We start from the raw sequence: 26,956 nt of genomic DNA on the forward strand, positions 1-26,956 counted from the left end.
ATCTCGTAACCCCGTCCGAACCCAAACATCAGAAGACAAGCTGGATCATTCGATCTTTTTGTTGACAGGTGTTATTTTCTGGTGAATTAACCAATCAAAAAGCACTGATCTAATCTTCCCCCGGTTCTAGCCGGCAGCCATTTGGAGAAAGTTGGAGAAAGGGGCCACTCATCGATCTCGGATCCCCAAACATCCAACTCAATCGACAGCCACCAGGTGATCATCTCGATTCCTAAGGCATCAAGAGGGCAACATACAACAGGTGTACAACAACCCCTCATCCCACTCCCATTCTCACCGTTGGCTTTTGCCCCTCAAATCAACGTCAATATATTTGCAAAACCCCCTGACTTCCGAGCCGACTTAACGCCATCGAAGATTGATCACGGTAGACATCATGGGGTCCTCTGGCAATTCGGTTTTCACAGCCTCGGCGATCGCTCCGGCCCCCGAGGATCCTTTGTTCGGCCTGATGCGGGCATACAACCAGGATCCTTCGGACAAGAAAGTTGACTTGGGCATTGGCGCGTACCGAGACGACAATGCAAAGCCGTGGATCTTACCCGTTGTCAAAAAGGTGCTACTGCCAGAATGAGCTGTAGCTTTTGGCCATGAAAATTGAATTCCGTGACTGACCTTCGCAGGCTGATGAGATTCTCCGCAACGACCCCAATCTCAACCATGAATACCTGCCAATTGCAGGCTTCCCGTCGTTCACATCCGCAGCGCAGAAGCTGATTCTTGGTGCCGACAGCCCTGCAATCCGCGAGAATCGCGTATGTGCCCTTTTGTTGCTGCCCTACCTTTCCCTATGCCGCATTCTAATGTAGCCAGGTAACAACCTTCCAAACCATTTCTGGGACCGGAGCGGTTCACTTGGGCGCTGTGTTTCTTGCCAAGTTTCATCCTCGCCAGCCTCGTCCGACCGTATACCTGTCAGATCCAACCTGGGCGAATCACAAACAAATATTCACTCATGTCGGCCTGCCCATCGCGACATATCCGTACTTCTCTGCCCAGACCAAAGGCCTTGACCTGGATGGCATGCTGAACACGTTGCGCTCGGCACCAGAGGGGTCGATTGTCTTGCTGCATGCGTGCGCCCATAATCCCACTGGCGTCGACCCAACGCAGGAGCAGTGGAAGCAGATCGCCGAAGTTATCAAGTCACGCCACCACTTCCCTTTCTTTGACTGCGCTTACCAGGGCTTCGCATCGGGCGATCTCGAGCGTGACGCCTGGGCCATTCGGTACTTTGTCTCGCTGGGGCTCGAGACATGCATCGCGCAGTCCTTTGCGAAGAACTTTGGCCTCTACGGTCAACGTGCGGGCGCCTTCCACTTCGTCACTGCTCCGGGACCGGACGCCGTGGAGGCGGTCAAGAACATCGCGAGCCAGCTTGCCATTCTGCAGCGGTCGGAGATCTCCAATCCCCCGGCTTACGGTGCTCGCATCGCTAGCATCATTTTGAATGATCCCAAGCTCTTTGCCGAGTGGCAAGAGGATTTGCGCACGATGAGCGGCCGCATCATCAAGATGCGTGAGGGCCTGCGTGCGCGCCTCGAGGCCAAAGGCACTCCAGGAACATGGGATCATATCACAAACCAGATTGGCATGTTCTCTTTCACCGGATTGACTGAAAAGCAAGTGATGACGTTGCGGGAGAAGTGGCACGTGTATATGGTGCGTTCTGGACCCTGAAGCAGAGAGTTGATTGATTGAAACTAACTGTTTTCGTAGACTAAGAATGGACGAATCTCCATGGCCGGGTTGAACTCGCATAACCTGGACTATTTTGCCGACGCGGTGGACGATGTAGTCCGTACGACGGCGCATCTGTAAATCGATGACGAGGTGATACGACTTTGAAGGCATAAAATATTGTGACTCTGCATGGGATCTGGAAAGATGTTCACCACTCATTGTTATTAATTAGACTCTTCGAAAAAATTACGCTAGAAAATAGCATCCCATATGATGAGTGATGTACATAACCCGACCGTGCCCCAGAACACCATTTGAGCTGTAGATCTCCGCTCCGTGGCGCGTTTCAGTTCGGCATTTCCTCGTTGAACGTTGGCCGCGGTATTGGATGCGTCGGTGACGAGCTGGGAGATGTATTCGTCCTGCGTTGCGAGGTGGCTGACAAGGGTGTTCTGGAGGGAGGAGATCTCCAGGAGGGACTTTTCCGCGTTTCTGCCATCAATTAGTACAAATGAAAAGAGCACAGAAAAGCAGATGACAAGAGAGAACGAACTGGATCTTATTTAGCGTATCCTCGTAACTGCGAAGGAGCAATGAGTTCTCCTCCTCAAATAGCTGGAGCTGCTCGGGGGAAAGCTGCTGCTCGATCTGCGATTCATCTTCCGCAGAGAGATCAGGTTGGGCGGAAGTGTGCGTGGGAGCAGCTGCTGAGTATCGATAATCATCGACACTTTCCGTCGGCGTTGGCCCTGTAGTAGTAGTTGCTGTTGTCTTCGTAGCGGACTGCTTGTACAACGCACTCTTCTCCCGCTCCCTAACACGTTCGATCCTCTTCTCCACCATTTCCCGCTGCAGCTCCGTCACATGTTCTAGCCTTCGCCGGAGCAGCCAGAGGATACTCTCGCGCACCGCGCGGATCGTCCTTGCGGTCTCCTCATCCCGCACCTGCTCCTCGCTCTTCGTCTCATCGTCCGCTTCCGAGCCGGCCTTGCCGCCCGCCGCCCATCGCCAGATACCGGTCTTTCGCGGGTACTTCTTCTCCAGTAACCGGGCTTCGGTCTCCTGGCGGAGGGTCTCCGCGCTGGAGAGGTTGTTGATGCTGTTGGATAGATCGCGCAGGACGAGCGCGGTCGACGAGTCAATCGTGTCGCGATCGGCGTCCGTTAACGGTTTGGTTTCGGCGGTGCGTCGGGAGGATTTCGCTCCCGTTCGAGGATTTGTCGTGTTGATGGAGAGGTAGGAATGGCGGATAGAGTGGAGGTATTCGAGTAACGATGTGATGTGCGTGTTCTGCTTTGTTTGTTAGATTGAGTCTTTCGTCATTCATTTTGGGAATTGAGGGAAACAGACAATTCGGTATGCTTCCTTGAGGAATTCGTTGACTTTGCGTGTTGGCACTTCGTCCGTCTCGGAGAGTTGCTCTCTCAGCGACGGTCTTGCTGGGAGTTGAATGGAATGTTTTTCTTGTAGGATATTTTGCCAGATTGGCGTTAGGTCTGTCATTGTGAATAGGTCGGGAGGGAATACAGGGACTGTCGACGTCACTGGAGAGTTGAATTAAGTTACGTGTTGGTCGCGCCAACATGACCGGTTTTAGGCGTTGAGCTCTACTCCATACTTACATTTCTGCCAATGTTTCAGGAACAAGAATCTGAAAGTTTATTCACAACAAATCACGATAACCAACACAGAAAAAGAATCCGGATATTTAACACATAACTATATGGACTTGAGGTATATGGTCAAGTATTAATCTAATATGTACTTTGAAACGAATCCAGACCCAAACGCCGCGCTAAGAAGCAAACAATTACTGGTATCAAACAGTCTACACCGTGCTAGAAGCCATTCATCGCTCTTCGACCCAAATCTACTGGAGTTAGTCATGGACCAGAGAAAAGTGAAATAATGAGGACATACCTCCAACTTCCCCATGTCGAGATTTTCTCGCCGCGCCTCATCGGCGGCAATTTTGAGCAGGAGCTCCAAATCCTCCTGGTCGCCCATCGTGATCATGTCTCCGTCATCACGCATGCGGATCCGCAGACGGTTCCGGAAATTGAATTTTTCGCGGATTTTCCCTTCGAGCTCGCCAAATGATGTGTCTCGAGTGATCATGATGTAGCGAATGTCGTCCAACGCATGCACTTTGACACGAAACGACTGCACGCTTTTCCCTCGGCTGCTGCGTTTACTAGACATGCTTCGACTCGCATATGTCGGCGGCATCATCTCGAACTGCATGTCTGCCGCGCTGTCCCCTTCGCTCTCGTATTCCTCATCTTCCTCGATGTATTCGGGGAGCCGATTGCGCCTGCCGCTCCGCTGCGGGCCATACATGTCGTACACGTCGGTCAAGCCGTCGCCGCCATCTCGCCGAGAGGAAACATTCGATACCTCTCCATACAAACGTCGGGAGCTCGGCTGTCGCATGATCGGTACCCGCGTCTCAGACGCTGTTCGCCGGGGGCGCATCCGTGACTGTTCCATCGACGGCATATCTTCCGTTCTACCGTTGCTGCGGACGCCGGATTGTTCAAAGTCCAGATGTGGCGGACGCGGTCCCCGCACTGATTGTGCGCGCCGTGTCATGCCAGCATTTACGTTGTTGGCAGATCCCGGTTTCTCGCTTTCCGGCGGCGGTGTCGGCGGGAATGTATTTCGCCCGATAGGCGGCTCGGATTGTTGTCGGTTGCGACTGGAGAGGTTTCGCTGAACGAGGTTGGTTGCCGCATAGGAGATAGACTCGGGAGGTCGGTCGTCTCTGGCTTCCGAAGCCATCGCTTTTTTCACCTCCACGCCTTGGAATCCGGTGAATGCATTGTTCTTGTCCGTGGCGGCCACCAGGCGTGCCTTGCCGAGGTAGTCCTTGGACTTGAGGTTCTTGACCTTGGCTTCATTTGGCCGGTACACGACACCGACGGGGATGGAAAAGACCGTGTAGCCCTATTGACAATCAGTATAACGTCACGCCATGGCAAAGTGAGAGAATTCTACCTCTGCCCGTTCCCGGATTGCCTCGTCAATCACATCATGATCCCTCGTCACTTTCTCCTTGGCCGCATACTGGAGATCTTGCATCCCCGGTTCCATCTGCTGCAGATAGATGTAGCATAGTCCGCGATTGAAAAGCACTTCGCATGAGTACAGCTTAAATTTCAAGCCGAGCTGTTCGTAATCGATCGATGTGTTCCCTCGAAGGTACAGAAGAGTATCGTTGAAATTCGCCAGCGCTTCCTCGAAGTCTCCGAGCAAAAAGTTCGAGACGCCTTGCTGGAAGTAAGCGACAGCGAGGTAATTGTCGAGCCGGATGGCGGCTTGGTAGCATTCGACCTGAATGGGAACCCGAGTTAGACGGACCCCAACACCCGTCAGTCTTCCAACGTCAGAACGCATACCGCTTTCTCATGTTCTCCCAGCGTCGCATGGATCACTCCGCAGTTGAATAAGATCTTGGACGTGTCGGCGATTTCCGCGAACACCCGGAGAGCTTCTTCATATTCGTTGTTGTCGTAATGATTGAGGGCTTTCACCCATGTTTCGATTTCCTATATGATTTCTCAGTGTCAACGATCCCCCAGTCGGTTGCACTCCGCAGATCTGCTGTCACCACCGAATTTTATTTTCACGTACTTGTTTTAACGACATCACCACCATTTGCGGAACGATGGGTGGGAGTACCGCACGATCGGAGCGGCCGGCCTACTCGTACAAACAGGGGGTGAAATAGAAAAAAAAAATGGGCGTGGGAATTTTCATATATAGGGCGTCTACCAAAAAGACGTCACAGCTTGAATTTCTAGTTTCCAAAAAACCCCCCTCTTCTTCTTATTTGGCTGGTTCGTCTCGGCAACGGACTTTTTTTCCCACATCATACGACTGTGTGCCAGTGGCCGGCTTTGGGAAGTTTTTAGACCCAGAGATGATGCATGGCGAGACGAAGCCTGAGACGCTTGATTGGATATGTGACAATCACCACGCTTATGCATGAGAACGCCGACACCATCGTGCGGGGCATGTCCCTTACTGCGGTGATCGGCTAATCATCTATCAATGCATGGGACTTGGCCATGACAATACGAGTTGCTAGCTACTAGATCGGGGTGATAGCTGGTGACTCGAAATGAACGCTGGGGAGCTTGCAAGCTCGGAAGCTGGAAGGCGGGCATGATTGATGGGTAGGATTCGGTCATTCGGATGTTTTCGACGTGTCTCTTTTTCCTCTACCTATTACTCCGTATGCAACTGTAAGTAAATCCGTGCGCCTAACGTCGAAACTCATCGGGAAACGTTTCCTCGTGTCATGCCGCCCTGGCCATGACTGCTAGGCTGCTTGGCCATCAATGCTTCTCCTGAATGACTCGGCCTCGAAGGAATTGTTTTGAATCACGACTCAAGGCTGGACAATCGAGATGCCTCTTCACATTTGGCCAGAACCGCGCGCTTTCAGTTACACTTTTCCGCCAGCCCAATCGGGTCGCCAAATGATCCATGACCAGGCGTTCTGAAGCATAAAGTGTCGGTCTAATCCAATCGATCCACCTGCATGATTCCATCCGGACTTGGCAGAGACAAATTTAGACCGCCGTTGATTGGCCAATCCGCCAAATCGTTTCCTTTTTAATGCCTGATTTCGCCAAGCCGGTCACGTGGCAGAGTCTATCCTTTGCCAAGCCATGCCAAGCCTTCTATTACGGTCCAATCACGGCTCCTTCTCCGGGGAGCCATCTGTACCGCTGGACTGTGCTGTTGAGGAAACAAGAGTTCAGATCGCACGATTCTCCGTGAGATCTATCGCCCGCTTGGTCAACGTCAGCATGTGATCATTGTGGCCGATCGACCCCTTTTCTGAGATCTGGGGATGTTAGCTGGGAGGCTCGGGCCGCTCAGGAGCCAGTTCGCCTGCTGGAATGCCCTGGCGGTAAAAACACGCCAGGGATTCCTTGTCTGGCCAACAATTCTGCGGAATGCTCGTTAAGACGAGACTGACACGTATCAGCGCCCCTACCGGAAGGAGTAGGAAAGCTCGGAACCCATAATTACAGAGGAGCTGATCGACTCATGCATTACAATTGGCAACAGTTCACGTAGGGTTGGATGAACCACGTGATTCTCATTTGGAAAAGCTCAGCAAATTCCTATGCTGCGAGCGGTGGAATGATTTGAGAAATATCAGACTGCTGCGCTATTTTCGATAGGCGATTATGTCGATTGGAACACAACATTGTTGGAGCGCGCGTACCGCGTGCACCTGCCTGGTCCTTGTCCTTGCCGTTCTTCCAGAAGCCTTGTACATACCACCGCCCTGCATTGCAATTGACGCTTTAGCGATTCCCTTGTTCGTAATTAATTATTAACTGCAGCTTGGCGGATCTGATCTAATCTAATTATATCATTTAGGCGATCCGCCGTGAGTTTCCGAGCCGGGTTCCCAGCCACCTGTTTAATGGCGTTGGAAGCAATATGCAGGGATAAATGACAGGGCAATCTTTTTTGCATGCCATCCATCGCCCGAAGTATATCCAGACAAGCAGTCTCTGCCCTGAAGATTGAGGCGAGCAATAATAAGTACTCATAGGCAATATGGTGTCATTATCCGAGCATTATGATGTGGACTAGAGCATAATCCACCTTGAAGGCCATGCAAGAGTCTTAAAGGTACTCAAGACTAGTGCACAGTCTGCAGGGAGCATGTATATCCGGCCATGCAGTGTGTTTATGTTATATCATAGTAACTATAGCATCCCTTTTGAAACTTGCTCTTCTCGCTCTTGCCACACATTCTTCCCCGAGCAGGTGCAAACCATCTTATCGTTATCCCACACGCCAGCGCTTCGAGCAATGACTCCAACAAGCGTATCAGGATCTTCCTTCTTGAACGGACCTTCCTTATTCTTAGCAACCACCATGCTCCGGCCAATCAGCTCCCACACGGCAACGGGCTGGTCAAGGAAGACATTCCCTTTGCCTTTTTCATTTACGTCGACAGTCCCAAAAACGCCGCGTGGTTCCTGACGACCAAGGACTTTCTCCTTCAGTGCTTCCCAAACGCTTCCCGTGGATGCGGCTCCTTCCGAGATATCTCCGGTTTCGCGGACGGTTGCCCAGTAGCGGCCAGGCGAGAGACCGTTTATTGTGAGATCAACGAGGGTTTGATTCTTAGATACTTGGACCATGCGAGCCAGCCCGCGGATCTTATTAGACACTGTTTCCGAGTGTGTTTCCAGAATGCAGACGGCAGCGCCTAAATAGAGATGTGTCAGCGGTCGGCGATCTGATGAGGCAAAGTCCAGCCCGCTTACTGTTCGTAGCGCCACTCCCCCGCACAATCGCATCCCGTCCTGTCTCCTGAATCGCAGCAACGATCGCGCTTGGAGCGGCGGTTCCTTCCACCAGGACCAATTGATCCTGCAGTCTTGCCTCGATCTTGTGGATCCCTACTCAGGTCAGTTGTAGGCTGGAGGCAAGGGGACCGATGCACCCACCTGGCAGCTTGTTGATTGACCGCGAGATGTCCTCTACGCAACTCTCGCAGGTCATAGGGACCGCGAAGGTCATCTGGTGAACTATGTCAGTAGATGCCGTGGGGCATCAGGCGATGTCCATGCCCATACCTGAAATGGCTCGATCATGATGGCGGTAAATGTAGACAACCCGGTATCGAGGACCGTAGAATGTGAAGAAGAGATGCTGGAGACTGTAAACCTGCTAAGATTCTAGAAAACATTCTCCGCAGCACTTCGGTATTTGTATTTGTAAGTGCATCTGATTTGGAGTGGGGATTCCGCCTGAGTAGCGTCATTCCGCGCCTTCGGGCCAGACACCCAGCTTACACACCCCTTCAAAAGCTTGCCGATTGCTGTCTTCCAACCAGCACCCCGCCATGTCGGCAGCCAGGTCAAGATGGGATCAGGAAGACCCTGAGGAAGAAGCTGCCATCGCCAGACGCAAGCGCGAAAAGGAGGAAAGAAAACGCGCCAAGGCGGAAAAACAACGCCAGCTCGAAGCTCAATCGAGAGCCGCAGCCGACCAGCAGGACAGGCATGCTGCGAATGGACTTGCTGAGCGACCCTCAAAACGTCGAAGGCTGTCGGAAGATGCTCCGCAGTCGGAGAAGTCTACTGAAGAGGTCGGGGGCAGGCGCAAGTTGCTCGAATTTCCGGCGCCCGAATGGGCACCTTGTCGACTGGCTGATAACTACGAGATGCTCAACATGATTGAAGAAGGGGCGTATGGGCTTGTCTCCAGAGCAAAGGATATGGCAACTGGCGAGTTTGTCGCGTTGAAGAAGCTCAAGCCAGGCAAGGGGTCATATGGGTTTACAGACACGGGGCTGCGCGAAATCCAGGTGTTGCAGCGCTGCCGACACCCGAACATCGTCCGCCTCCGGGAGGTAGTTTTTGACGAATATTGGAGTGAGTGAGTATCCCCGTGGAGAAAAATGAAATTGCCAACGAGAAAGTCTGGGTGCACGATACGTGTTAACCATCTCACCGGGGATTTCGTCGGTTCTTTCGTGCAGTGTCTTCCTCGTCATGGATTTTATCGAACATGATCTCCGAACAGTTCTTGACGATATGCCCGAGCCATTTCTACCATCGGAAGCCAAGTCGCTACTACTACAAATTCTGTCCGCGGTCGATTACCTTCACTCGCATTGGATCATGCATCGTGACCTCAAGACCGTCAATGTCCTCCTGAACAATCGCGGAGAGATCAAGATCGCTGATTTTGGGATGGCCCGATTTTACGGTGACCCGCCACCGGACCTGACGCAGTTGGTTGTCACACTGTGGTATCGGGCGCCTGAGCTGTTACTAGGGGCGGAGAAATATGGGCCTGAAATCGATATGTGGAGCGTTGGATGCATCTTTGCCGAGCTCTTGACCTGCGAGCCCTTGTTCCAAGGGAATGATGAAGTCGACCAATTGTCAAAGGTAATGACGTTCTTAATTTTTCAGTGCGATGGTTCCCAACTGACGGCATCAGGTCTTCGCCGTAACTGGCCCTCCCAATCGGCACACATGGCCTAATTTCCGATCTCTTCCCAATGCGAAAACTCTCAGGCTACCACCAGAACCACCTTCTCCCCCGAAGACAAACCCGCCCTTGCTACCGCACTCCAAATTCCAGTACCTTACCGAAGCGGGTCTTTCTCTGCTGTCGTCGCTGCTGGCCCTGAACCCAGCTGCGCGTCCTACAGCGGCTGAATGTCTGCTCCATCCATACTTCAAGGAGAACCCCCGGCCCAAACCGAAAGAAATGTTTCCGACGTTTCCCTCCAAGGCGGGTGGGGAAAGGCATCGACGCCGGCCGACGCCAGCCGCCCCAAGGTATGGGGACAAAGCACCTCGACTCGATTTTGGGAAGGTGTTTACTGGCGCGTCGGAAGGAGGCGAAGCATGAGCTTGGCCGCCTTACACATGTACATTAGAATATATACTCAACCATATATCTCATGGTTTACCGATTGAGACGGTGAACACTGGATCAAGAGGAGGTCACCTGTCGATATCAGTATTAATGTCGCATTCTATCGGTCACTCTGATGAACATAACAAAAGCAGTTACATGAGTTAGCTAGCCTTTGAACTGACGATCGTGTTCGTGCCAAACGTCTCAGCATCTTCTCAGCCATCATATTATTGTATGGCAATTTGTCATCTCCAACAATTACTATTCCCTTAGGTTGAGTTGTTTGCTTAAAGCAGTAAGTGTGATTACGAGAGCTCCAAAATAGGGAAGTCAGCTTTCCGCCGCAATGGATCGGAAACAATCTGATAAGTCGGCGCATTCTAAAAGCTCTCCTTTTCCACCCAGACCGCTGAAAGTCAAAAAATCTATTTATTTCCTGTCCTTAATCCTTGGGAATTTGTTCGTAAACCTCAGGTTTCGGACAATGACAGCTGACAAGAAATCCATTCCGTCGTTCGACGAGATTATTGAGGCTGGTTAGTCGCATTCAACGTCTATAACACCGAGTTTCAGGTCTAACGCGCAATTTATTTAAGATCGTCGCAAACGACAAAACGAAGCTCTTGCAAATGAGATTTTGGGAAAGAAGCGCAATGCGACCGATCTTGGCTCAAAGTCTGTGAACCAACGCGACGCGGCCGCAAATACTGCCCTTGGGCGCAGGATTGGCGTCCCCAAGGTACGATAGCTGGTGCAAAAGAGGGAATCAGGAAGGAGTTTAGCTGATTGCTTCTAAAGACTCAACGATCGTCATCCATTCCGTCGAGAATAAGCAAATCTAGCACGCAGTTGAATCATCGTTCGAGTAGCTCATCGCGACTCGGGAACCGTCCTTCACGTGAAGACCGCATGTTGGCGTCCCTCAATTCCAATAACGCACAAGTCAATAAGCGCGGCGACGAGATTTCAATTAAAGGAGCAGGACGAAGTCCCTGTGTGCTGGAAGGGAGAAATTTCGCTCCCGGCACAACTGCAGCCGATATCAAGTCCGCGTTTGAGTCAGTAGTGGGCGGCGAGATTCTCGGGTGTCGTATTACTTCGCAACAACCCATCGTCATCGCGGAGATTGTCTGTCCGGACCGAGAGGTTGCGGAGAATGTAATTGCGCATTTTCATAACCGAAAGGTGGATTTCCTACTCTACAAGCTTTTGACAAGAGATAGTGCTGATAAACACAGGCCGACGGTCGAATTCTCTCCGTGCATCTCAAAACGAAGTCTACACCGACAATAGCAGATAGCAACGCATACGACTTATCAAGGGAACAAGCAGATTCCCAGCGCCGTGCAAATCGTCGCGCAGAGCCATGGATCCAGGATGGTACATACGGGTTCGATCAATCCGGTGGGGAGATTGGGAGACGGCATAGCCGGGGACGTGGGCCACGCCTAGGGCAGGAAGGAAACGGCTTGTACAGCGACGAGCTCATGGCCGACGCGCCGCCACTCCATGCCAATAATCAACGTAGAGGGAGGGGTGCTGCGAAGTGACGGCCTTGGTAGGTCACTGCAGCTCTGATTCATGGTACAGCTGGCTTGAATTCGTTTTCCTACTCCTGTAGACGGTCAGATAACCCGGGCGCAAGTTGCCAATCGTGACCTTCACGTCCGAGATCGAGGAATGCATTCTGTACGTCTGGACGATCAACCGACATTGGAGTCCTGAAGCTCCAAATTGCGCCTTCTCCGATCACGTGACGCGGAGGCTGCGGAGGTTTTGCGGAGAGCTTTCAAAGCTTCGAGTTGCGAACGGCATCATTGAGCTTAATCCTGTTTTCGGTCCAGATTTAAAAAGACCGAGCATGATGAACCATAACTCTAGACATATAGCGACACAACTTCTGAGACGAATTGGACTTCCAAGACCGCATTGCGGTTATGTTTATCCGCGATTTATCTCCAGCCTTGAAAAGAAAGAATGGTCGACCCCGTTAGCAAAAACAATCGCTGAGGCGATCAAGGTGTGAGATATCTCTTTGGGATCGAATTCAGAAATTGACATAGGTGCTGATTGTAGGATAGACAACAGGGCCCATTTCCATCGCGTCATATATGCGCCAAGTCCTGACGAATCCCGAAGCTGGCTACTACACGACCGCCAGCAGCTCTGGCGGGTCCGAAGTGTTTGGTAGAAAAGGTGATTTCGTAACGTCACCGGAGATTACGCAAGTCTTTGGGGAATTGATAGGGATATGGACGGTGGCCGAGTGGATTGCCCAGGGACGACGGTCCTCGGGAGTGGAATTGATCGAGGTCGGGCCGGGCAAGGGGACATTGATGGATGATATTTTGCGGGTATGTGAACGCGATAAAATTTCGGATCTGCGGAAGCTGACTGGAAATAGACGATCCGTCGATTCAAGGAGTTTGCACAAAGCATCGAAACAATATATCTGGTTGAAACAAGTGCGACGCTGCGAAATATTCAGAAGGAGCGACTTTGTGGAAGTGATGCAACTCTTGAAGAGACCGAAATTGGATATAAAGGGGTCAGCAAGCACATTGGAACCCCGATTGTGTGGGTAGAGGATATGCGACTGTTGCCTTACAGTGAGTGTCCTCGATCGGGCTGTATATTTGCAGGTGATCTAATGCATGCATCAGATGACAAGATGCCATTTATCTTCGCTCATGAATTCTTCGATGCCCTTCCAATTCATGCCTTTGAATCCGTTGCCCAAGCTCCTGATGCACAGCAATCCCCGTCACAAATCATGACGCCCACAGGCCCAGCAACAGTAAAGCAAGATGCAAAATTGCAGTCGTCATCACAGCCTCAATGGAGAGAACTTCTAGTCAACCTAAACCCGAAATCACAGACCTCTAAGGATGAACCGGAGTTTCAGCTCTCACGAGCTAAAATCGCTACTCCAACGTCCGTTGTACTCCCAGAAATCTCAGAGCGCTACAAAGCGCTCAAAAGCAAGCCGGGTTCGATCATCGAAATCAGCCCTGAAAGTCGAATCTACGCCGCTGATTTTGCCCGTCGCATAGGGGGCTTCACGCCGACACAGAAGCCACCGTCGCGTCGACCGGGCGAAGTGCCCAAGGCTGGCGACCGACAACTCACACAAAACCCGAAACTGCAGCCTTCCGGCGCGGCTCTGATCATTGATTATGGGACCACATCCACGGTTCCGGTCAACTCGCTGCGTGGGATTCGGCAGCACAGGAAAGTCTCCCCCTTTGCGTATCCAGGCCAGGTCGATGTTAGCGCGGATGTGGACTTTACCGCGCTCGCGGAAGCAGCACTCGATGCAAGTGAGGGCGTCGAGGTGCATGGGCCGGTTGATCAGGCGGATTTCCTGCGCATGATGGGCATCGCCGAACGCGCGGCGCAGCTGGAGAAACACGCAAAGGATGAAGAGACCAGGAAGCGGATCGAAAGTGGATGGAGGAGGTTGGTTGATCGAGGGCCCAATGGCATGGGGAAGGTGTATAAGGCTCTGGCAATCGTGCCGGAGAATGGGGGTAGGAGGAGACCGGTTGGCTTTGGAGGGAGCATATAACATCTATGCTGATGCTATGGACTGGTTCTCACGAGGCACTGTACAATATGATTTTCTCGAGTACCTATTTACGAGATATTAGACAACTGTATTAACTAAAACCGCGTTACAGTCATGGCAAATCTATGATTGTTCAGTCGGGTATCACATCATTCATCAGTCATGACCGGAAGCGAAAAAGAAGCCCATCCCCAAAAGACCGAATAGAAATACCAAGTATCAGGCTTAGTACTCCCGCCACAGATCCTCGACGTATTCCTTGGTCAACCTCTCGTCATTGCCGTACTTCTCCTGCCAAGAAACGAAGCCACCCTCGAGAACGTAAACCTCCTGTTTCTTACTCTCGTCGACCCCCAAGATACGCTCTCGCTCGCGGGCATACCGCAGCGCTGCGGAAGGCCCACGCTGCTGGCTCAGGGCGCAATGGAAAACTACCTTCTCCTTGTTCCGCAGTGTCCGGACCAGTTCGGGAAGTTTGTAATCGAGCGAGGAACTGGGGATCCAAGTGGATGTATGGATGTGGCCGCCAACATGGTCTACAAGAAACAAATCAGATTAGCTTTGATGCCATTTTGGACTTTGTAGAAAGGGAAACATACCATGATCCCGCACGTCAATCACGGCCACCGTGTCGGGCTTATTGGCGGATAGAAGCAGCGACGAGAGAACGTCGCGCGTCATGCGGGGAAGATTTGCAACCGTCAAGCCGGACATTTTTCTTGACCAACTTTGCTTTCTCTTCCCGTATCGAAACGAACACACGTAGTAGACTTATCGGTCCGGACACACTTTTTCTCGAAAAATCGCACTGACCGATCGCTTGAACAAAAAATTTCGACGCACCTAAGAGATATAAAAGGTGGAAAAAGAGCATGCCGTGAAAAGAATTTTGTGAAGAAAACCTGAAAGTCACGTGACCATATCTGCGGTGTGCATTAATCTGTCTGGCTTTTGAAAAGACCTTGTTCAAAAAGTACGACTGTCGAAGCTGTCGAATCATTGCACGCCACAATGGTAGCCGGCACAGTCTTTGCTCGCAGCATGCGGGCAGCACGCACAGCCAGTCTCGCTACCCGGCGGATACAACCTCAGACTCTTCGCTTACGCCCGTATTCCACATCGCCGTCGTCGTCGTCGTCGGCCGACAGCAGCAATGCTCAACCACCATCATCGCAGCAACCCAGGTCAGAGAAAAAGTCCGACAGCAAGCTAGATGAAGTGCAAAACATCCTCGACAAGCTCGATCTCGGTAGCAAGGCCGGGTCCCGGACCAATGCCAATTCGTCCTCTTTCCCTTCGACACCTTCATCGTCGTCGACATCGGCAAACGCAACCAAGGACGCGGCGTCCTTGTCCCGCGCAATGTCCTCGTCCATCGAAACAGACACGCACTACCGCGCTCCGCAAGTCCGACGCATCGATCTCAAGCTCGGTACGAAGCTCGGCCGCCAAGTCACCGTGGATCCCAGTCGAGGGGTTGATGTTGCTGGTGCCCTGCGCATTCTGCAGATGCAGCTGAGCGCCAATGGTGTGCGGAGACAGGCCGCGCAGCAGAAGTTCCATGTTCGGCGTGGGCAGGTCCGCAAGGATCTGAGGAGGGAACGCTGGAGGAAGTTGTTCAAGATGTCGTTCAACCATACGGTGCGCAAGATTCAACGGATGAGAGCCCAGGGGTGGTAATTAGAATCTCTGCGGAACTTGGGCTTTGGGTGGTGGTAGATTCCCGCCTCGATGTCGGTCTGTGACTGGTTTAAAATACGTACATCACTACCAATGGGTTGGTTTTCATGCGCATGGATTAGACTGTACAGTACGTTTAAATGATATTCTACACGCTCATCCTTTTCGCTTCACTCCTTCTTGCCGTAGCCTCCGTATCCATACCCGTAGCCTCCGCTGGTCGTCCCTGTTCGGGCGAATCCACCGTATCCATTTGCCTTTCCGCTATTCCCATATGTGACGCCACTCATACTTCCGGTCCTTCTCCTAAAGCCGCCGAAGGGCCGACCGAGAATGCCATCTCCATGCCAACCTCTGGCGCCTCTCCTTTGACGTATCACGCGCTCGTAATATGTAGCCAGCAGTGCTCCGATGCCCGCAACCAAAAAGAAGAGGACCACCCTCGTCAGCCATTTGCGCACTGCCTGTTCGGCTCGCTCGTCCTTGTTATCCAACCACCCGAGGCTATCCGCGCCAGAAACCCAGCGCACTCGGAAGCGAAAGGTGAGCGGCTCCCCACGAACGACCTTGGTACCGTGGCCCGCCGTCCACGGATTGCGCGCATTCTCGATGATGGATTCGTCATCGAGAACTGTTTCGCGCTCACCGTCCGGCCCTAATCGTGTGTGGAGCTCCGGCAAAGAGTACGCGGTCCCCGCTACAACATATCCCGGCGTCTTCACCACCTTCTTGCTCTGTTTTTCTGTCGGGGACTCAATGGCACTAATCTGGTGCAAAAGGACGTTAATATCGGACCACACGTGCAGGTGACTCTGCTGAAGTGTGCCCTGCAACGCGATCATGAGCGGCGTATACGACGTGCCTTCGCTGTCCCCGTAAGTACCGTCGTCGCCATCTACCGGGACGGTGTCGTCATCGATCTGCGACTCGCTCTCCTTAACCCTCGGAACGGACGGTCTCGTTGGTACGCGACAGGTCAGGGGCGCATCCGAGTGAACATAATACTCCAGCAAGTGATACTGGGTATCTGACAGAGATTCAATTGTACACGTTATGATCTCGGACTCGCCGTATCGGAACGCCAGGGAAGCCCGCGTCTCGTTGCAGGTCGCGAACGGAACGTATTGGAGTCGGCCGTGGTCATCTGGAATCTGAGGACGAAAGAATTGAACGAAAAATCAGAAGGCGCCGATGTTCATTTCAGTGAGTCCGGTCTCATACATGTTCACCAGATTCTCTGTCGCCATTGAGTCAGCGATTCTTGCTTGTTCATCTTGTCGTGGCAATAGTTGATTTTTCAATTGACCCGTTGTTGGGACGAAGGGAGGTCGCAATGTCGCTCACATTGTTCGATTCAAGCAACTGACTGGCACTGCTTGGCCGGGAGCATATCCGTCGGAGGATGCATGGCTCTGTGAAAGCAGAGCTGCACCCAGCAATATGACTGAATATGCAAGCATTGAATGAGAAGTGAAAACGATCATGGCATTCTACTGTCGTCAACATTCCAATGCGACATCTTTCGAAAACGCGTGTTTCCTCGGTGCTTGATTACCTGATTATGTAAGGTCATGGGTTCGGACAGCTGACCAACGAGTAAATATCCGATTATTTAGTTACTGCCGCTTATGGAGTTACAGGTCATATATCACATTCGGACCCTAACCCTAGATACCCCTCAACTCTACCATCTAATCAGCACTCCCTTGTACCCTTAATACATTCTTCGTAATCAAGTTTGCAGCTTTTTTTCGACTTACAATACCTCTTCTGAGCTACAGAACGTTGAATGAACCGATATGCACAACGGCAGTTCATTCTTGGAACGAGGCGTCCTTCCGAGTCATGACCTGGCTGGGAAAGGGCCTCTTCGCAGTAAGGCACTGCTGAACTCGCCGAGACTTTTTGAGTATATATATTTGGTGCGCCCCATAATAACTCCGTGGCAGGGTTGATGCTGCATGAGAACGCTTGTATTCAAACTGACGAACAGAATATATCTAGGCAGTATGGTGAAGTATCCGTTTCTCAATCTTCTGTGCTGCCTGCCGGATGCTGAGCTCAATAATCTGTAGTTATCAAGTGGTCAATTGAATTTGTATGCAACACTGAATTGAAACTAACTGGGAGACCCGAAGCTACACAGCCTCATAAGTTTCAGAGAACACAAAATAGAGTGGAGTTTAGTATAGCTACGGAGTCCTGCACTGTGTGATGAACAAGCATTTGCAAAATCTGACCTTCGAGCAGTCGAATAGCAGTTGTGAAAAATGTGCTTGTCATTGAAATAAAGTCATTCCGGAAGACAAAGTCTGCTTATCCGTGGGCGCAGGATGTTCTCCTGTGACTCTAATAGGTTTAGTTTCTCGTTTTCACAGAACTTCTACGCCAGTATTCGTCAGTCTGGTTCTTCCCTGGCAGGATGTTTTCTCCTCGCCGACCTCAATCAGTAGTTCACTCATACCTGGCCAAGTTACCTCCAGAAGCATCTCGGAAAATGCCTCTTCTCCGTTCAGCGGACGTTTGTATCTTGTGGTTCATGCTTACGAAATGCTGCAGGTCCGAGAGCCTGAATTGATGGGGGACTATAGAAAATACATTTTGGTGTATGAATCGATCGAGTCCATTGCAAGATGACTTGAGGACAACCGAGAGAAGAAGCATGGCAGGCCAAGCTTTGGGGGACTAGACATGAAGATGTGAAGGTACGGCCACAAGTCGAGAGGTTTTTCAATTTATCCTTTGGCCATATTGTCAGTCAAGGCTGCTGTCACCACGCAACCATTTGGAAATATGGCATGGACCGGGTTTACTCTCCTTCTCGTGGGATGGTCCTCAGCCAGGTTACAGAGCACTTCATTGCTAGTTTGAAGCTACTCAAGAATCCTACATCAATACACTAGTTCATGCAGAAGGGATTTATTTCGGTTTGCGATGACCAACTTGGAAGGAGACATCCCGAAGATAAGAGGTGATGCGGCTGCTCTTGACGAGAGGTGCTGATGTCGATGCGTCAGCGAGTTTAACTTCGCAGATGGCAATGCTCCCCAAAATACTTGTATCGATCGAAGCAAGGAAATGGTAAAACTACTGCTTGAGGAAGGTGACGATGTCCATGCACAATGCGGAAACAACGGAAATTTGTTCCAGGCCGCTTCTTACAAACAAACAAGGAACTGGTGAAACTCCCTTTAGAAAGAGGGGCGGATATCAACTCTCAAGGCGGCGAATGCGTCCATGCATTCAGGCCACAGCTAAGGTACAGAGGGACGAAGAAATCGTTCAGATGTTGCTGAACAAAGGCACTAATATAACACTAAAGGTGGCACATATAGCAATGATCTTAGGGCTACTGAATCTTAGGAACGTAATGAGATTGCTAGGCTATTGTTGGAGCGAGGAGCGGACGTCAACGCACACGGGTGGACGTTGAATTGCACTGGGTGTGCGGAAGCACATTATTCCCAGTTGAGCCTGCACACTTTCTTTTAGGACGTTATTGTGTCCCTATCGAAGTATTCGACATTCGATTGACTAGGCATTTCACCAGCCCTCTGATATGTTATCCTGTTATCTTACCGACACTCGAAGCCTGTCGCCAGCGATTGTATCACGTGATCATACAGCCCTAGCTCTGGATTCGAATTAATGGGATTCCGTTCATCTAGGCGAACGCAGGGATTGGAATGACCACATCACTCCGCGTAGTTAGGGGTTTTTATTCGGAGACAAAGATGGAAAATGTCAACTCTTATATCGAATAATCCGTCTGTATGGCAGGCGGGCAGCGCACCAACATGCACCTCCGTAAGAGTCCGAGCCGGCAGTTGACCTGGCCCGACTGCCACGAATTAGCGCTCGGGCTGCTCATCTCAGCACTACTAATGTATTAATACGCTCTACAGTTTACGCTTGTTTCACTAATCCACTTCTTCAGAAATCCACAAATTCGTGCCGGATGTGTAGCATATGGCACCCAGCGAGAACGCGAGCCTGGAGGCTCGTCCGCGAGGTGACAGGCATTGACGAGTTAACCGGCATGACGTAGAGCTCCCCATGTCCAACCAATTGCGACAGCCATGTCAGCTTCGTACCATCTGGCTATTGCGGGGTTGATCGAAAACTGCATATAATGTCACCCGTGACTTCGCATTCATCTTTCGAATCTCTTTAAAACTACTAACACTATTTAAGACAAACGGCTCACAAAATCGGATTACGCGAGGTTGGCCTTGGCCTTGAAGGTCTTGATCAGGCCAGCAGTGGAAGAGTCGTGGTCGCCTCCAGCGCCCGGGGTCTCGAGCTCCTTTTGGATTGTCTTTGCCAGGACCTTGCCCAGCTCGACACCCCACTGGTCGAAGGAGTTGATGTTCCAGACGGCACCCTCGGTGAACGTCACGTGCTCGTAGAATGCAATCAGCGCACCCAAAGTGGCTGGCGTGATCTTCTGCGCCAGGATCGACGTCGTCGGTCGGTTACCCAGGAAGGTCTTGTGTGGGACAAGCTCGTCGGGGGCATTCTCGGCCTTGACTTGCGCAGGGGTCTTTCCAATCATCAAGGCCTCTGACTGCGCAAAGAAGTTTGACGCAAGCATGCGTTGGTGCTTGCCACCCTCAACAGGGTTGTGAGACTCAATTGCCAGAATGAAGTCGGCTGGGATGAGCTTTGTGCCCTGGTGCAGGAGCTGGAAGAAGCTGTGCTGCGCGTTCGTGGCTGGCTCTCCGAAAAGAATCGCACCAGTGGTGTAGTTCACATGCTCGCCAGACCGGGTAATCGCCTTGCCGTTACTCTCCATCGAGAGCTGCTGGAGGTAGGCAGGGAAGCGGTGCAGGTACTGGTCGAAGGGAGCAACCAGGTGAGTCTGCGCACCGAAGAAGTTGCTGTACCAGACACTAAGCAGACCAGCGATGACAGGGATGTTTTGGTCGAGAGGAGCTTCGCGGAAGTGCTTGTCCATGGCATGCGCACCTGCGAGGAATTGCTTGAAGTTGTCAAATCCAATGTAGAGAGCAACGGACAAACCAATGGCGCTCCACACCGAATAACGACCTCCAACCCATGACTCAAATTCGAACATATTCTTCTTGTCAATGCCGAACTTGGTCACCTCAGCCTCGTTGGTCGACAAGGCGACAAAGTGTTTGGCGATATGGGCCTCATCTTTGGCCTTCTCCAAGAACCACTTCTTAGCAGTGTTGGCGTTTGTCGTGGTCTCAGCCGTGGTGAATGTCTTGGAAGCCACCAAGAAAAGGGTGGTTTCCGGGTCCGATTCCCGCAGAGCCTCCGCGATGTGGCTTCCATCGATGTTGGAGACAAAGTGGAGTTTGAGATTACGGTCTCCGTAAGGCTTCAGAGCCTCAGTGACCATAACAGGACCACTGCTTCGAGTTAGCCAAGAGATGTGGCTTTCTAGGACAAATTGCTTACAGATCAGAGCCACCAATGCCAATGTTGATGATGGTCTGAATTCGCTTGCCAGTGTAACCTTTCCATTCGCCGCTTCGCACCTGTTCGGAGAATTCTCTCATGTGCTCCAATACCGTATTCACGCCCTCGACAACGCTTTTTCCATCGACTTGCATCGGCTCGTTGCTGACATTGCGCAGTGCGGCGTGGTAGACAGCTCGGTTCTCTGTGAAGTTGATGTGCTCGCCCTTAAACATGGCATCCCGAAGCTCTTCGACCTTAGCCTCCTTAGCGAGGTTGATCAGGAGAGACAGAGTCTCCTCGGTGATGAGGTTCTTGGAGAAGTCGAAGAGAATGTCCTTGCCATCGACGGGGTTGGTGAAGTTGCGACTGAATTTGTCAAATCGTTGGGGATCCTTAGCAAAGACGTCCTTCAGCACAATGCTACGGCCAACAGAGTCATAGTGCTCTTTCAGCGCCTTCCAAGCGCTCAGCTCGCTGGCTTGGCCGAAACCAGGCATTGTTGTGATGAATGATGCTGAAATGACTGTTCAGAGGATATGACGTCAGTGCCGTAAGGAAGCGTAACCAATGCAGCCCGCTAGAGATTGATGGGTAAAACGTACAGAATTTATGTAGATCGGGCTTTCAGTTTTTGTTTTCAGCGGAGGACTGTCTTCCGCGGGTGAATTAGAAATACATTAGAAATATTCCGGGATGTCGCGGGGCAAGCTCTGTTGGAAGGACGCCGGGGCAGTCGCCGACGTGGGGCATGCCCATAGCCGCTGACGCAAATTTAACTGAACAGCCACTTCCTATTTCATCGAGGGCTTAGGGTTAGGGCTATTCTCTCCTGGGGACCTTAGGTTCCGCCAAGACCTGCAGGGAAGCTCTATCGGAATAAGGTTAACCCGAAGACATCCCCAAATTCAGTTTCTACCTCGAAGGAACGCGACGGAAATTCTGGAAATCCCAGCGCGTGTTCGCCAACAGGACGTAGCTCGCTGGTTCGAAGGCGAAGCGTCGTTTACCGAAACTTTATCATCGGGGTCCGCAGTTAGAAATTATCGTGCATATAATCGACAAAAGCACTCGGGTTTTCGCATCATCAACAATCGCCTCGGAGATCGCACCTGCGACCATGTACAATCCATATCAACGTGAGTATACCTTTCCCAGCAGACTTAAAAGTCTACTGACTGGCTTTCAGAGTACGGCTATCCGGGTGTGCCTCCGGGCATGCGTAAGTGATGTCTTTTCCCCTATTTACCGGCGTCATCGAAAGCTGACTTCGCGACTAGCGCCGCCTCCCGGAATGGCACCACCTCCAGGAACGAGTCCTCCTCCTGGAATGCAACCGACGAATATGCAGCAACCTGGACGGCCGGGTGGTTTTCCACCAAACTTCCAGCCTCCTCCAAACATGCCCAATATCAACTTCTCTGCGCCCGTCATCCGACTTGGGACGACCGGTCCTTCAAAATCGGCGAACCAAGAGGGACAAAAAGGTGATACTAGCGGCCGGCGGGCGGGTCTTGGTGCTGGAAGCTCGGAAACACAACGACAGACCACGCGGGACTCGATCTTGCAATTGACGCCTCCCACGAAGGACGAGATTTTACGAACTATCTTTGTAGGCGGGATCACCGAGGGAACTGGGGGCGATGAGGGTGTAGAACGGATTCTTCGTTCTGCTGGATCGTTGCGACGTTGGATTCGGGCCACCGATGCTGATGACAAGCCTTGCAAATTTGGCTTTGCCGAATACGAAGATCCGGAGAGTCTGAGCGTCGCCGTGGAGGTGCTTAAGGACATCGAGGTACCGGTTAAACGGCAGATGCCACGTGGAGATGACAACAATGATGAGGGTGAGGTCGAGAAGAGCAAGTTATTGGTCAGTTGAGGTATCCATCTGTCGAGCGTTACTTCTGCTGACCAAGCTTCAGGTTGTTGTGGATGAGAGTTCCCTCAAGTATATTGATTCATATCGCGAAAACAAAGGCGTGAATGAGCATGACTTCCGGGTAAAGGTGGAGGCTGCTAGACAGAACTTGAGCAAGGTGCTCTCAGACCTCTTCAACCCAACTGTCCCGACTCAAACCGAGGATGCCTCCCATGTAGACCGTGAAGGAGATGTGTCAATGCAGGATGCCGACAAGGATGGAAAGGCAGAGGAGGTTGTGACGATCGCCATTTCTGCAGAGGATGAATTGTCCGACATTCCACCAGAAATGCGTGAGAGCGTTGCCAAGGAGATTGCGGCCTTCCGTGAGAGAAGCAACCGTCGCGATCTCGAGCGGCTACGAAGAGAGGAGGAAATTGAGTCGATGGAGAGGGAAAGGAGTGCGGGCGGACGTACTAATCGACTGGCCTCTCCGCCTTCCTCAGCGCCCAGTGGGCCCGCAGCAGGTGCGAATGGGGTGCCTGTTGGTCCTCGCAATGCTCCGTCTGGACCGAAGGGCTCTAGTGTGCAAATTTCCAAAGAGTATCAGAAAGGCATCTCGTTTGTGAATAGCAGTGGTGTCCCGATCTTTGAAGAAGAAGACGATACCGATGCCAGTGACTCGGAAGTAGAACGTCGACGTCAGCAGAAGAAGGCTGCCGAAGACGAGAAACGATTCCTTGACCAAGAGCGACGATGGCTGAACCGTGAGCGGAGCCGCGCTGCTGCCTTGGAACGAGAGAAGAAGCGTGACCAGGAAGAAGAGGCCAGAATCGCAAAAGCGAGAGAGGCGATGGCTAAGCGGCTCCGCGAATGGAATGACGACGTTGAAATGAGCCGCAAGGTCGAAGAGTACTACGCTGACCGTGGCGCATGGTTGCGAAGCAGGGCCGCCTTCCGCAGCCGGGAGATTGCCGCCGACGAAGCCGATCGCGCAGCCGAGGAGCGCGAAAAAGAGCGAACGGCTCAGCAACGTGAGCAGGCTCGCGACCTTGCCGACGACTTCCTGGCGCGCCAGGCCGAAGAGCTGGAGACCCGTCAGGAGGCTCCCCGGGAGCCGCAGCGCTTCAAGCTGTCTCTCGGTGCCGCTGCACAGCAGAAGGCCCAGGCGGCCTCCAATCGTCGCACCGTGGCCGAAGTCGAAGGTCTCTTGGAAGACGAAGAAGAAGCCGCTACTACCACCAAGCGTACCCTCGTCCCAATCAAGTTCGACTCTGCGGCCGAGGCATCCGGACTTTCAGAAGAAGAACGGCAGCAAGCTGCCAGGCAACTTGCTGCGGAAATCCCGTCAGACAAAGAAGGGCTGTGGAACTGGGAGGTCAAATGGGAATATGTTGACGAGTCAATCCTCAGTCAGCAGCTCAAGCCGTTTGTTGAGAAGAAGATCATGGAGTACTTGGGAGTGCAGGAGCAAATGTTGGTCGATGTGGTGGAGGAGCATGTCCGAAACCATGGCCATCCTCAGGAGCTGGTCGAGCAGCTGGAGGAGGTGAGCACCCATACTCTACCTTGTTTTGCGTACCAGTTGGATGCTAATCGATGTGCTTATAGGCCCTCGACGAGGAAGCTCTTGTGCTGGTGAAGAAGCTATGGCGGATGATCATCTTCTTTTCGGAGAGCGAACGGCGTGGGCTGTCAACTTGATATATTTGTACAGATTTATCGGACTCATAACTTTTTTGTCTCCTTCCCGCTGCTTACTTTAGAGCTGTATACCTACTCCGGCATCGAGTACCCTTTCATCAATGCAAGTCTTTCTATGCAGGTACAAAGATTGAGACTCTGGATGATCGGAATCTTTTAAGAACTAACCTCGAGCCGTACTTAGCGATTGATTCATAGAAATGTCCAACATATTCTCTCACGCCGAAAAAACCAGCTATCATTCTCTCGTTTCTGTCGTCGCCGTATGCCATAAAATCATGATTGAGTGTACCCTAATCCCAACCGCCCCCGTCCAATTCCAAACCGTTCCCAGTCCCGCAACCCCAAGTACCCCGATCAACTCTGCCTGAAATGCACTGAGAAAAAGTCCATGGCAATCTGAGGAAAAAAAAAAAAAAAAAACCTGGAGTCACAAATCAGTGACCTGGTAAGGAAGGGATTCAATGAGAAGAAGGCAAATATGGGAGAACCGTAGCATGTCCAGCATGCACGGTATCATGTTGCGTCAACTCCTCAGTCATCGCGTCCTGAACTCTGCGCTGATCGGCTGGTTTGCCCCTCGCGATAGGACCTGAGACTCTGCTCCAGTTCCTGAATTCGCCGACGGAGCATCTCATTTTCTCTCCTCAAAGCTTCCAATTCGGCACGTTGATACGATGCATCGTCCTGGCGGGTTGCAGATGAAATCGAGGCGGACCGGAAGCTCTCGCCATTGTATTGTTGCTGCCTCAGCGACGTGATCGATGACGCGCGACTCCGACCCACACGCACGCAGTCACCGGGCGGTCGTACGGAGGAAGCTGGGTGGGTCGTGTCCCGTGAGGGCGCAATGCTGGAGATGCTTGCGGCCAGAGTCGAAGAGCCAGGAGCAATGTGCGAGCTCAAGCTCGATGACGATCGGTGGCGGCGAGAGGATGTCGGGATGGGATGGTGGAATTGGCCGTCCAGTGGTTCATTGAAGCCAGTGGAAGTCGACGATGCGGTCGATGCCACTGACGCCGTTTGTTGTCGGAGGAGGGTGAGTTCACGAGTTAGTCGGTTTACCTGGTATTTGGTTCTATGCTAGAAGCGCATGCTTTCCGCAGAGAGTGCATGGGTACAAAGTACGTACTACTGCCTCCTGCTCCTTCTCGAGCAGAAGGTGTAGATCCGCAGCCGTCATCGGGCGCGGATGTCGAATTGGACCTGGACCTGAACTGATCAGCCATTCGGTCAAGGAATATCAATCGCCGAAACGAAATGCCTACCATGATCGATCGTTCCACCTCCTGGTATGTCTCCAGGAAGAGCCGCGCCCGCTGGAAGAAACGAGCTCGGCATCGGCGGCGGACCCATTGTCTGGGACACTCGCCTTGAGGCGGAGGGTGAATTCAACTCGGAATTAGATTGACCAGAGTGACGGCGTCGCGGAGACGGCGGGACAGAGTTCAAATCCGGTGCCATGGTGGTGTCGCTGTCCACGTTGCACGGGCAGCCGTGTGACGTCGAAGAGTTCGTTTTGGATGGAATGCTGGGTGTTTCATATACAATAGAAATCAGCCCTTGTGTGCGTGGACGCGCATTCAGCGGAGTCTTATAGGGGCGATCAGCCGTGCATTGCCATGTCGAATCGCAGCCGACAATCTCCGTGAACGGTATCTGACTGAATTGATGGCGTTCCGGTCCTGGATTCCTTTGACTCTCGCGGCCTCCTCGGCCTCATCGGATCTCGGATGGTTGGCTTTGCTGATAAGAGGTGCGGCAATTAGATTAGTGAATACGTTCCCTATTAGGTATAGCGCATACCGGAGATATGGCGATAATAAGTATCCTATCGTGGAAGTTATGGAACCCTAGGGTTAGGGGTCAAACCGTCAGAGCCTTGGTCATGCAACAGCCTACTCGCACCCCTTAATAAGACTTTATGTCTCCGGAATGATGAATCAAGATTTCATAGGCATGCTGTGTACATCTGCAGAGTCTTGCAATCGGCAAGTAATTTCGGAATGCTGCGCTTGTTCCGGATTCTTCATCCGGATTTCGATAGGACTGTCCGTCCAATGCCTACGGAGATCTTGCCGATGACCGTTGACTGTTGCTAATGTCAATGTTGTTTCACGGGTTCTATGGCTCTTAACATGACGTCGCCCACGTAATGCGGCCATTCGTCAGCGAAATTGGTGATTGTGTGAATACTAATCTTCCCAACTTTGACTACGTAGTACCAGATGAAACGTCAGTGAATGAGGCGTGGCGATGGAATTGGATCCATGCTGTTTGCCCACTCAACCGGGGCTGGATGGGGAGACAGAGTGGTGCGCTTTCTCGGTGTCGGCATCAAGACTGATTCCGACATTCCGTTGATATTTCCGTGGACGTTCTCAAGGTACTGGGTAGGTATATGACGGCATCTAACTCCCCAGTGGTCTCGATTGGCTGCTGCTTCATCCATTTGACCGTATGGGCCCTGGAATGTATCAGATAGAACTGTAGGTCATGCCTGTCGAGCCAATACCTTGCGCTTTTCAGTTGCGCATCATACACAAGACTTTTCGCGAAATATACCCTTTGTTGGCCTTGGACTTGGGGCTTTCTCT

The 26,956-nt window shown here is 51.9% G+C and overlaps 13 protein-coding genes across 13 annotated transcripts; 6 read left to right on the plus strand and 7 right to left on the minus strand.

Annotated features, from left to right (window-relative positions):
* Window positions 1-397: 397 nt before the first annotated feature.
* On the plus strand, window positions 398-1,842 carry VTN49DRAFT_133 (uncharacterized protein; the record flags this gene model as incomplete). Its single annotated transcript, XM_069408933.1, has 4 exons — window positions 398-577; window positions 645-776; window positions 835-1,683; window positions 1,741-1,842. The coding sequence occupies 4 exons, from the start codon at window positions 398-400 to the stop codon at window positions 1,840-1,842; spliced, it is 1,263 nt and encodes a 420-aa protein (XP_069271594.1).
* Window positions 1,843-1,955: 113 nt separating this feature from the next.
* Window positions 1,956-3,207, minus strand: VTN49DRAFT_134 (uncharacterized protein; the record flags this gene model as incomplete). The annotated part of the gene is made up of 3 exons (XM_069408943.1): window positions 1,956-2,196; window positions 2,258-2,994; window positions 3,055-3,207. 3 exons carry the CDS (start codon window positions 3,205-3,207, stop codon window positions 1,956-1,958), a joined length of 1,131 nt encoding a protein of 376 aa, XP_069271595.1.
* A 346-nt stretch (window positions 3,208-3,553) lies between these two features.
* On the minus strand, window positions 3,554-5,361 carry VTN49DRAFT_135 (uncharacterized protein; the record flags this gene model as incomplete). Its single annotated transcript, XM_069408954.1, has 5 exons — window positions 3,554-3,574; window positions 3,625-4,650; window positions 4,702-5,037; window positions 5,103-5,252; window positions 5,338-5,361. The coding sequence occupies 5 exons, from the start codon at window positions 5,359-5,361 to the stop codon at window positions 3,554-3,556; spliced, it is 1,557 nt and encodes a 518-aa protein (XP_069271596.1).
* A 2,078-nt stretch (window positions 5,362-7,439) lies between these two features.
* Window positions 7,440-8,336, minus strand: VTN49DRAFT_136 (uncharacterized protein; the record flags this gene model as incomplete). Its single annotated transcript, XM_069408965.1, has 4 exons — window positions 7,440-7,948; window positions 8,007-8,141; window positions 8,190-8,262; window positions 8,319-8,336. 4 exons carry the CDS (start codon window positions 8,334-8,336, stop codon window positions 7,440-7,442), a joined length of 735 nt encoding a protein of 244 aa, XP_069271597.1.
* Window positions 8,337-8,587: 251 nt separating this feature from the next.
* On the plus strand, window positions 8,588-10,110 carry VTN49DRAFT_137 (uncharacterized protein; the record flags this gene model as incomplete). The annotated part of the gene is made up of 3 exons (XM_069408976.1): window positions 8,588-9,123; window positions 9,227-9,641; window positions 9,694-10,110. 3 exons carry the CDS (start codon window positions 8,588-8,590, stop codon window positions 10,108-10,110), a joined length of 1,368 nt encoding a protein of 455 aa, XP_069271598.1.
* A 493-nt stretch (window positions 10,111-10,603) lies between these two features.
* On the plus strand, window positions 10,604-11,669 carry VTN49DRAFT_138 (uncharacterized protein; the record flags this gene model as incomplete). The annotated part of the gene is made up of 4 exons (XM_069408987.1): window positions 10,604-10,655; window positions 10,716-10,858; window positions 10,918-11,304; window positions 11,358-11,669. The coding sequence occupies 4 exons, from the start codon at window positions 10,604-10,606 to the stop codon at window positions 11,667-11,669; spliced, it is 894 nt and encodes a 297-aa protein (XP_069271599.1).
* A 311-nt stretch (window positions 11,670-11,980) lies between these two features.
* Window positions 11,981-13,687, plus strand: VTN49DRAFT_139 (uncharacterized protein; the record flags this gene model as incomplete). The annotated part of the gene is made up of 4 exons (XM_069408998.1): window positions 11,981-12,139; window positions 12,201-12,473; window positions 12,524-12,728; window positions 12,783-13,687. The coding sequence occupies 4 exons, from the start codon at window positions 11,981-11,983 to the stop codon at window positions 13,685-13,687; spliced, it is 1,542 nt and encodes a 513-aa protein (XP_069271600.1).
* A 225-nt stretch (window positions 13,688-13,912) lies between these two features.
* On the minus strand, window positions 13,913-14,401 carry VTN49DRAFT_140 (uncharacterized protein; the record flags this gene model as incomplete). Its single annotated transcript, XM_069409010.1, has 2 exons — window positions 13,913-14,223; window positions 14,287-14,401. The coding sequence occupies 2 exons, from the start codon at window positions 14,399-14,401 to the stop codon at window positions 13,913-13,915; spliced, it is 426 nt and encodes a 141-aa protein (XP_069271601.1).
* Window positions 14,402-14,698: 297 nt separating this feature from the next.
* On the plus strand, window positions 14,699-15,367 carry VTN49DRAFT_141 (mitochondrial 37S ribosomal protein bS21m; the record flags this gene model as incomplete). The annotated part of the gene is made up of 1 exon (XM_069409021.1): window positions 14,699-15,367. The coding sequence occupies one exon, from the start codon at window positions 14,699-14,701 to the stop codon at window positions 15,365-15,367; it is 669 nt and encodes a 222-aa protein (XP_069271602.1).
* Window positions 15,368-15,537: 170 nt separating this feature from the next.
* VTN49DRAFT_142 (uncharacterized protein) lies at window positions 15,538-16,827 on the minus strand (the record flags this gene model as incomplete). Its single annotated transcript, XM_069409032.1, has 3 exons — window positions 15,538-16,518; window positions 16,589-16,604; window positions 16,712-16,827. 3 exons carry the CDS (start codon window positions 16,825-16,827, stop codon window positions 15,538-15,540), a joined length of 1,113 nt encoding a protein of 370 aa, XP_069271603.1.
* A 2,756-nt stretch (window positions 16,828-19,583) lies between these two features.
* VTN49DRAFT_143 (uncharacterized protein) lies at window positions 19,584-21,294 on the minus strand (the record flags this gene model as incomplete). Its single annotated transcript, XM_069409043.1, has 2 exons — window positions 19,584-20,745; window positions 20,795-21,294. The coding sequence occupies 2 exons, from the start codon at window positions 21,292-21,294 to the stop codon at window positions 19,584-19,586; spliced, it is 1,662 nt and encodes a 553-aa protein (XP_069271604.1).
* A 620-nt stretch (window positions 21,295-21,914) lies between these two features.
* VTN49DRAFT_144 (uncharacterized protein) lies at window positions 21,915-24,359 on the plus strand (the record flags this gene model as incomplete). Its single annotated transcript, XM_069409054.1, has 5 exons — window positions 21,915-21,933; window positions 21,984-22,016; window positions 22,075-22,667; window positions 22,720-24,204; window positions 24,267-24,359. The coding sequence occupies 5 exons, from the start codon at window positions 21,915-21,917 to the stop codon at window positions 24,357-24,359; spliced, it is 2,223 nt and encodes a 740-aa protein (XP_069271605.1).
* A 534-nt stretch (window positions 24,360-24,893) lies between these two features.
* On the minus strand, window positions 24,894-25,823 carry VTN49DRAFT_145 (uncharacterized protein; the record flags this gene model as incomplete). The annotated part of the gene is made up of 3 exons (XM_069409065.1): window positions 24,894-25,424; window positions 25,492-25,571; window positions 25,628-25,823. 3 exons carry the CDS (start codon window positions 25,821-25,823, stop codon window positions 24,894-24,896), a joined length of 807 nt encoding a protein of 268 aa, XP_069271606.1.
* Window positions 25,824-26,956: the final 1,133 nt, after the last annotated feature.

The sequence above is a fragment of the Thermomyces lanuginosus genome (genome assembly GCF_041956635.1).
Source record: "Thermomyces lanuginosus strain ATCC 200065 unplaced genomic scaffold VTN49scaffold_12, whole genome shotgun sequence".
Classification (NCBI taxonomy): Eukaryota; Fungi; Ascomycota; class Eurotiomycetes; order Eurotiales; family Trichocomaceae; genus Thermomyces; species Thermomyces lanuginosus.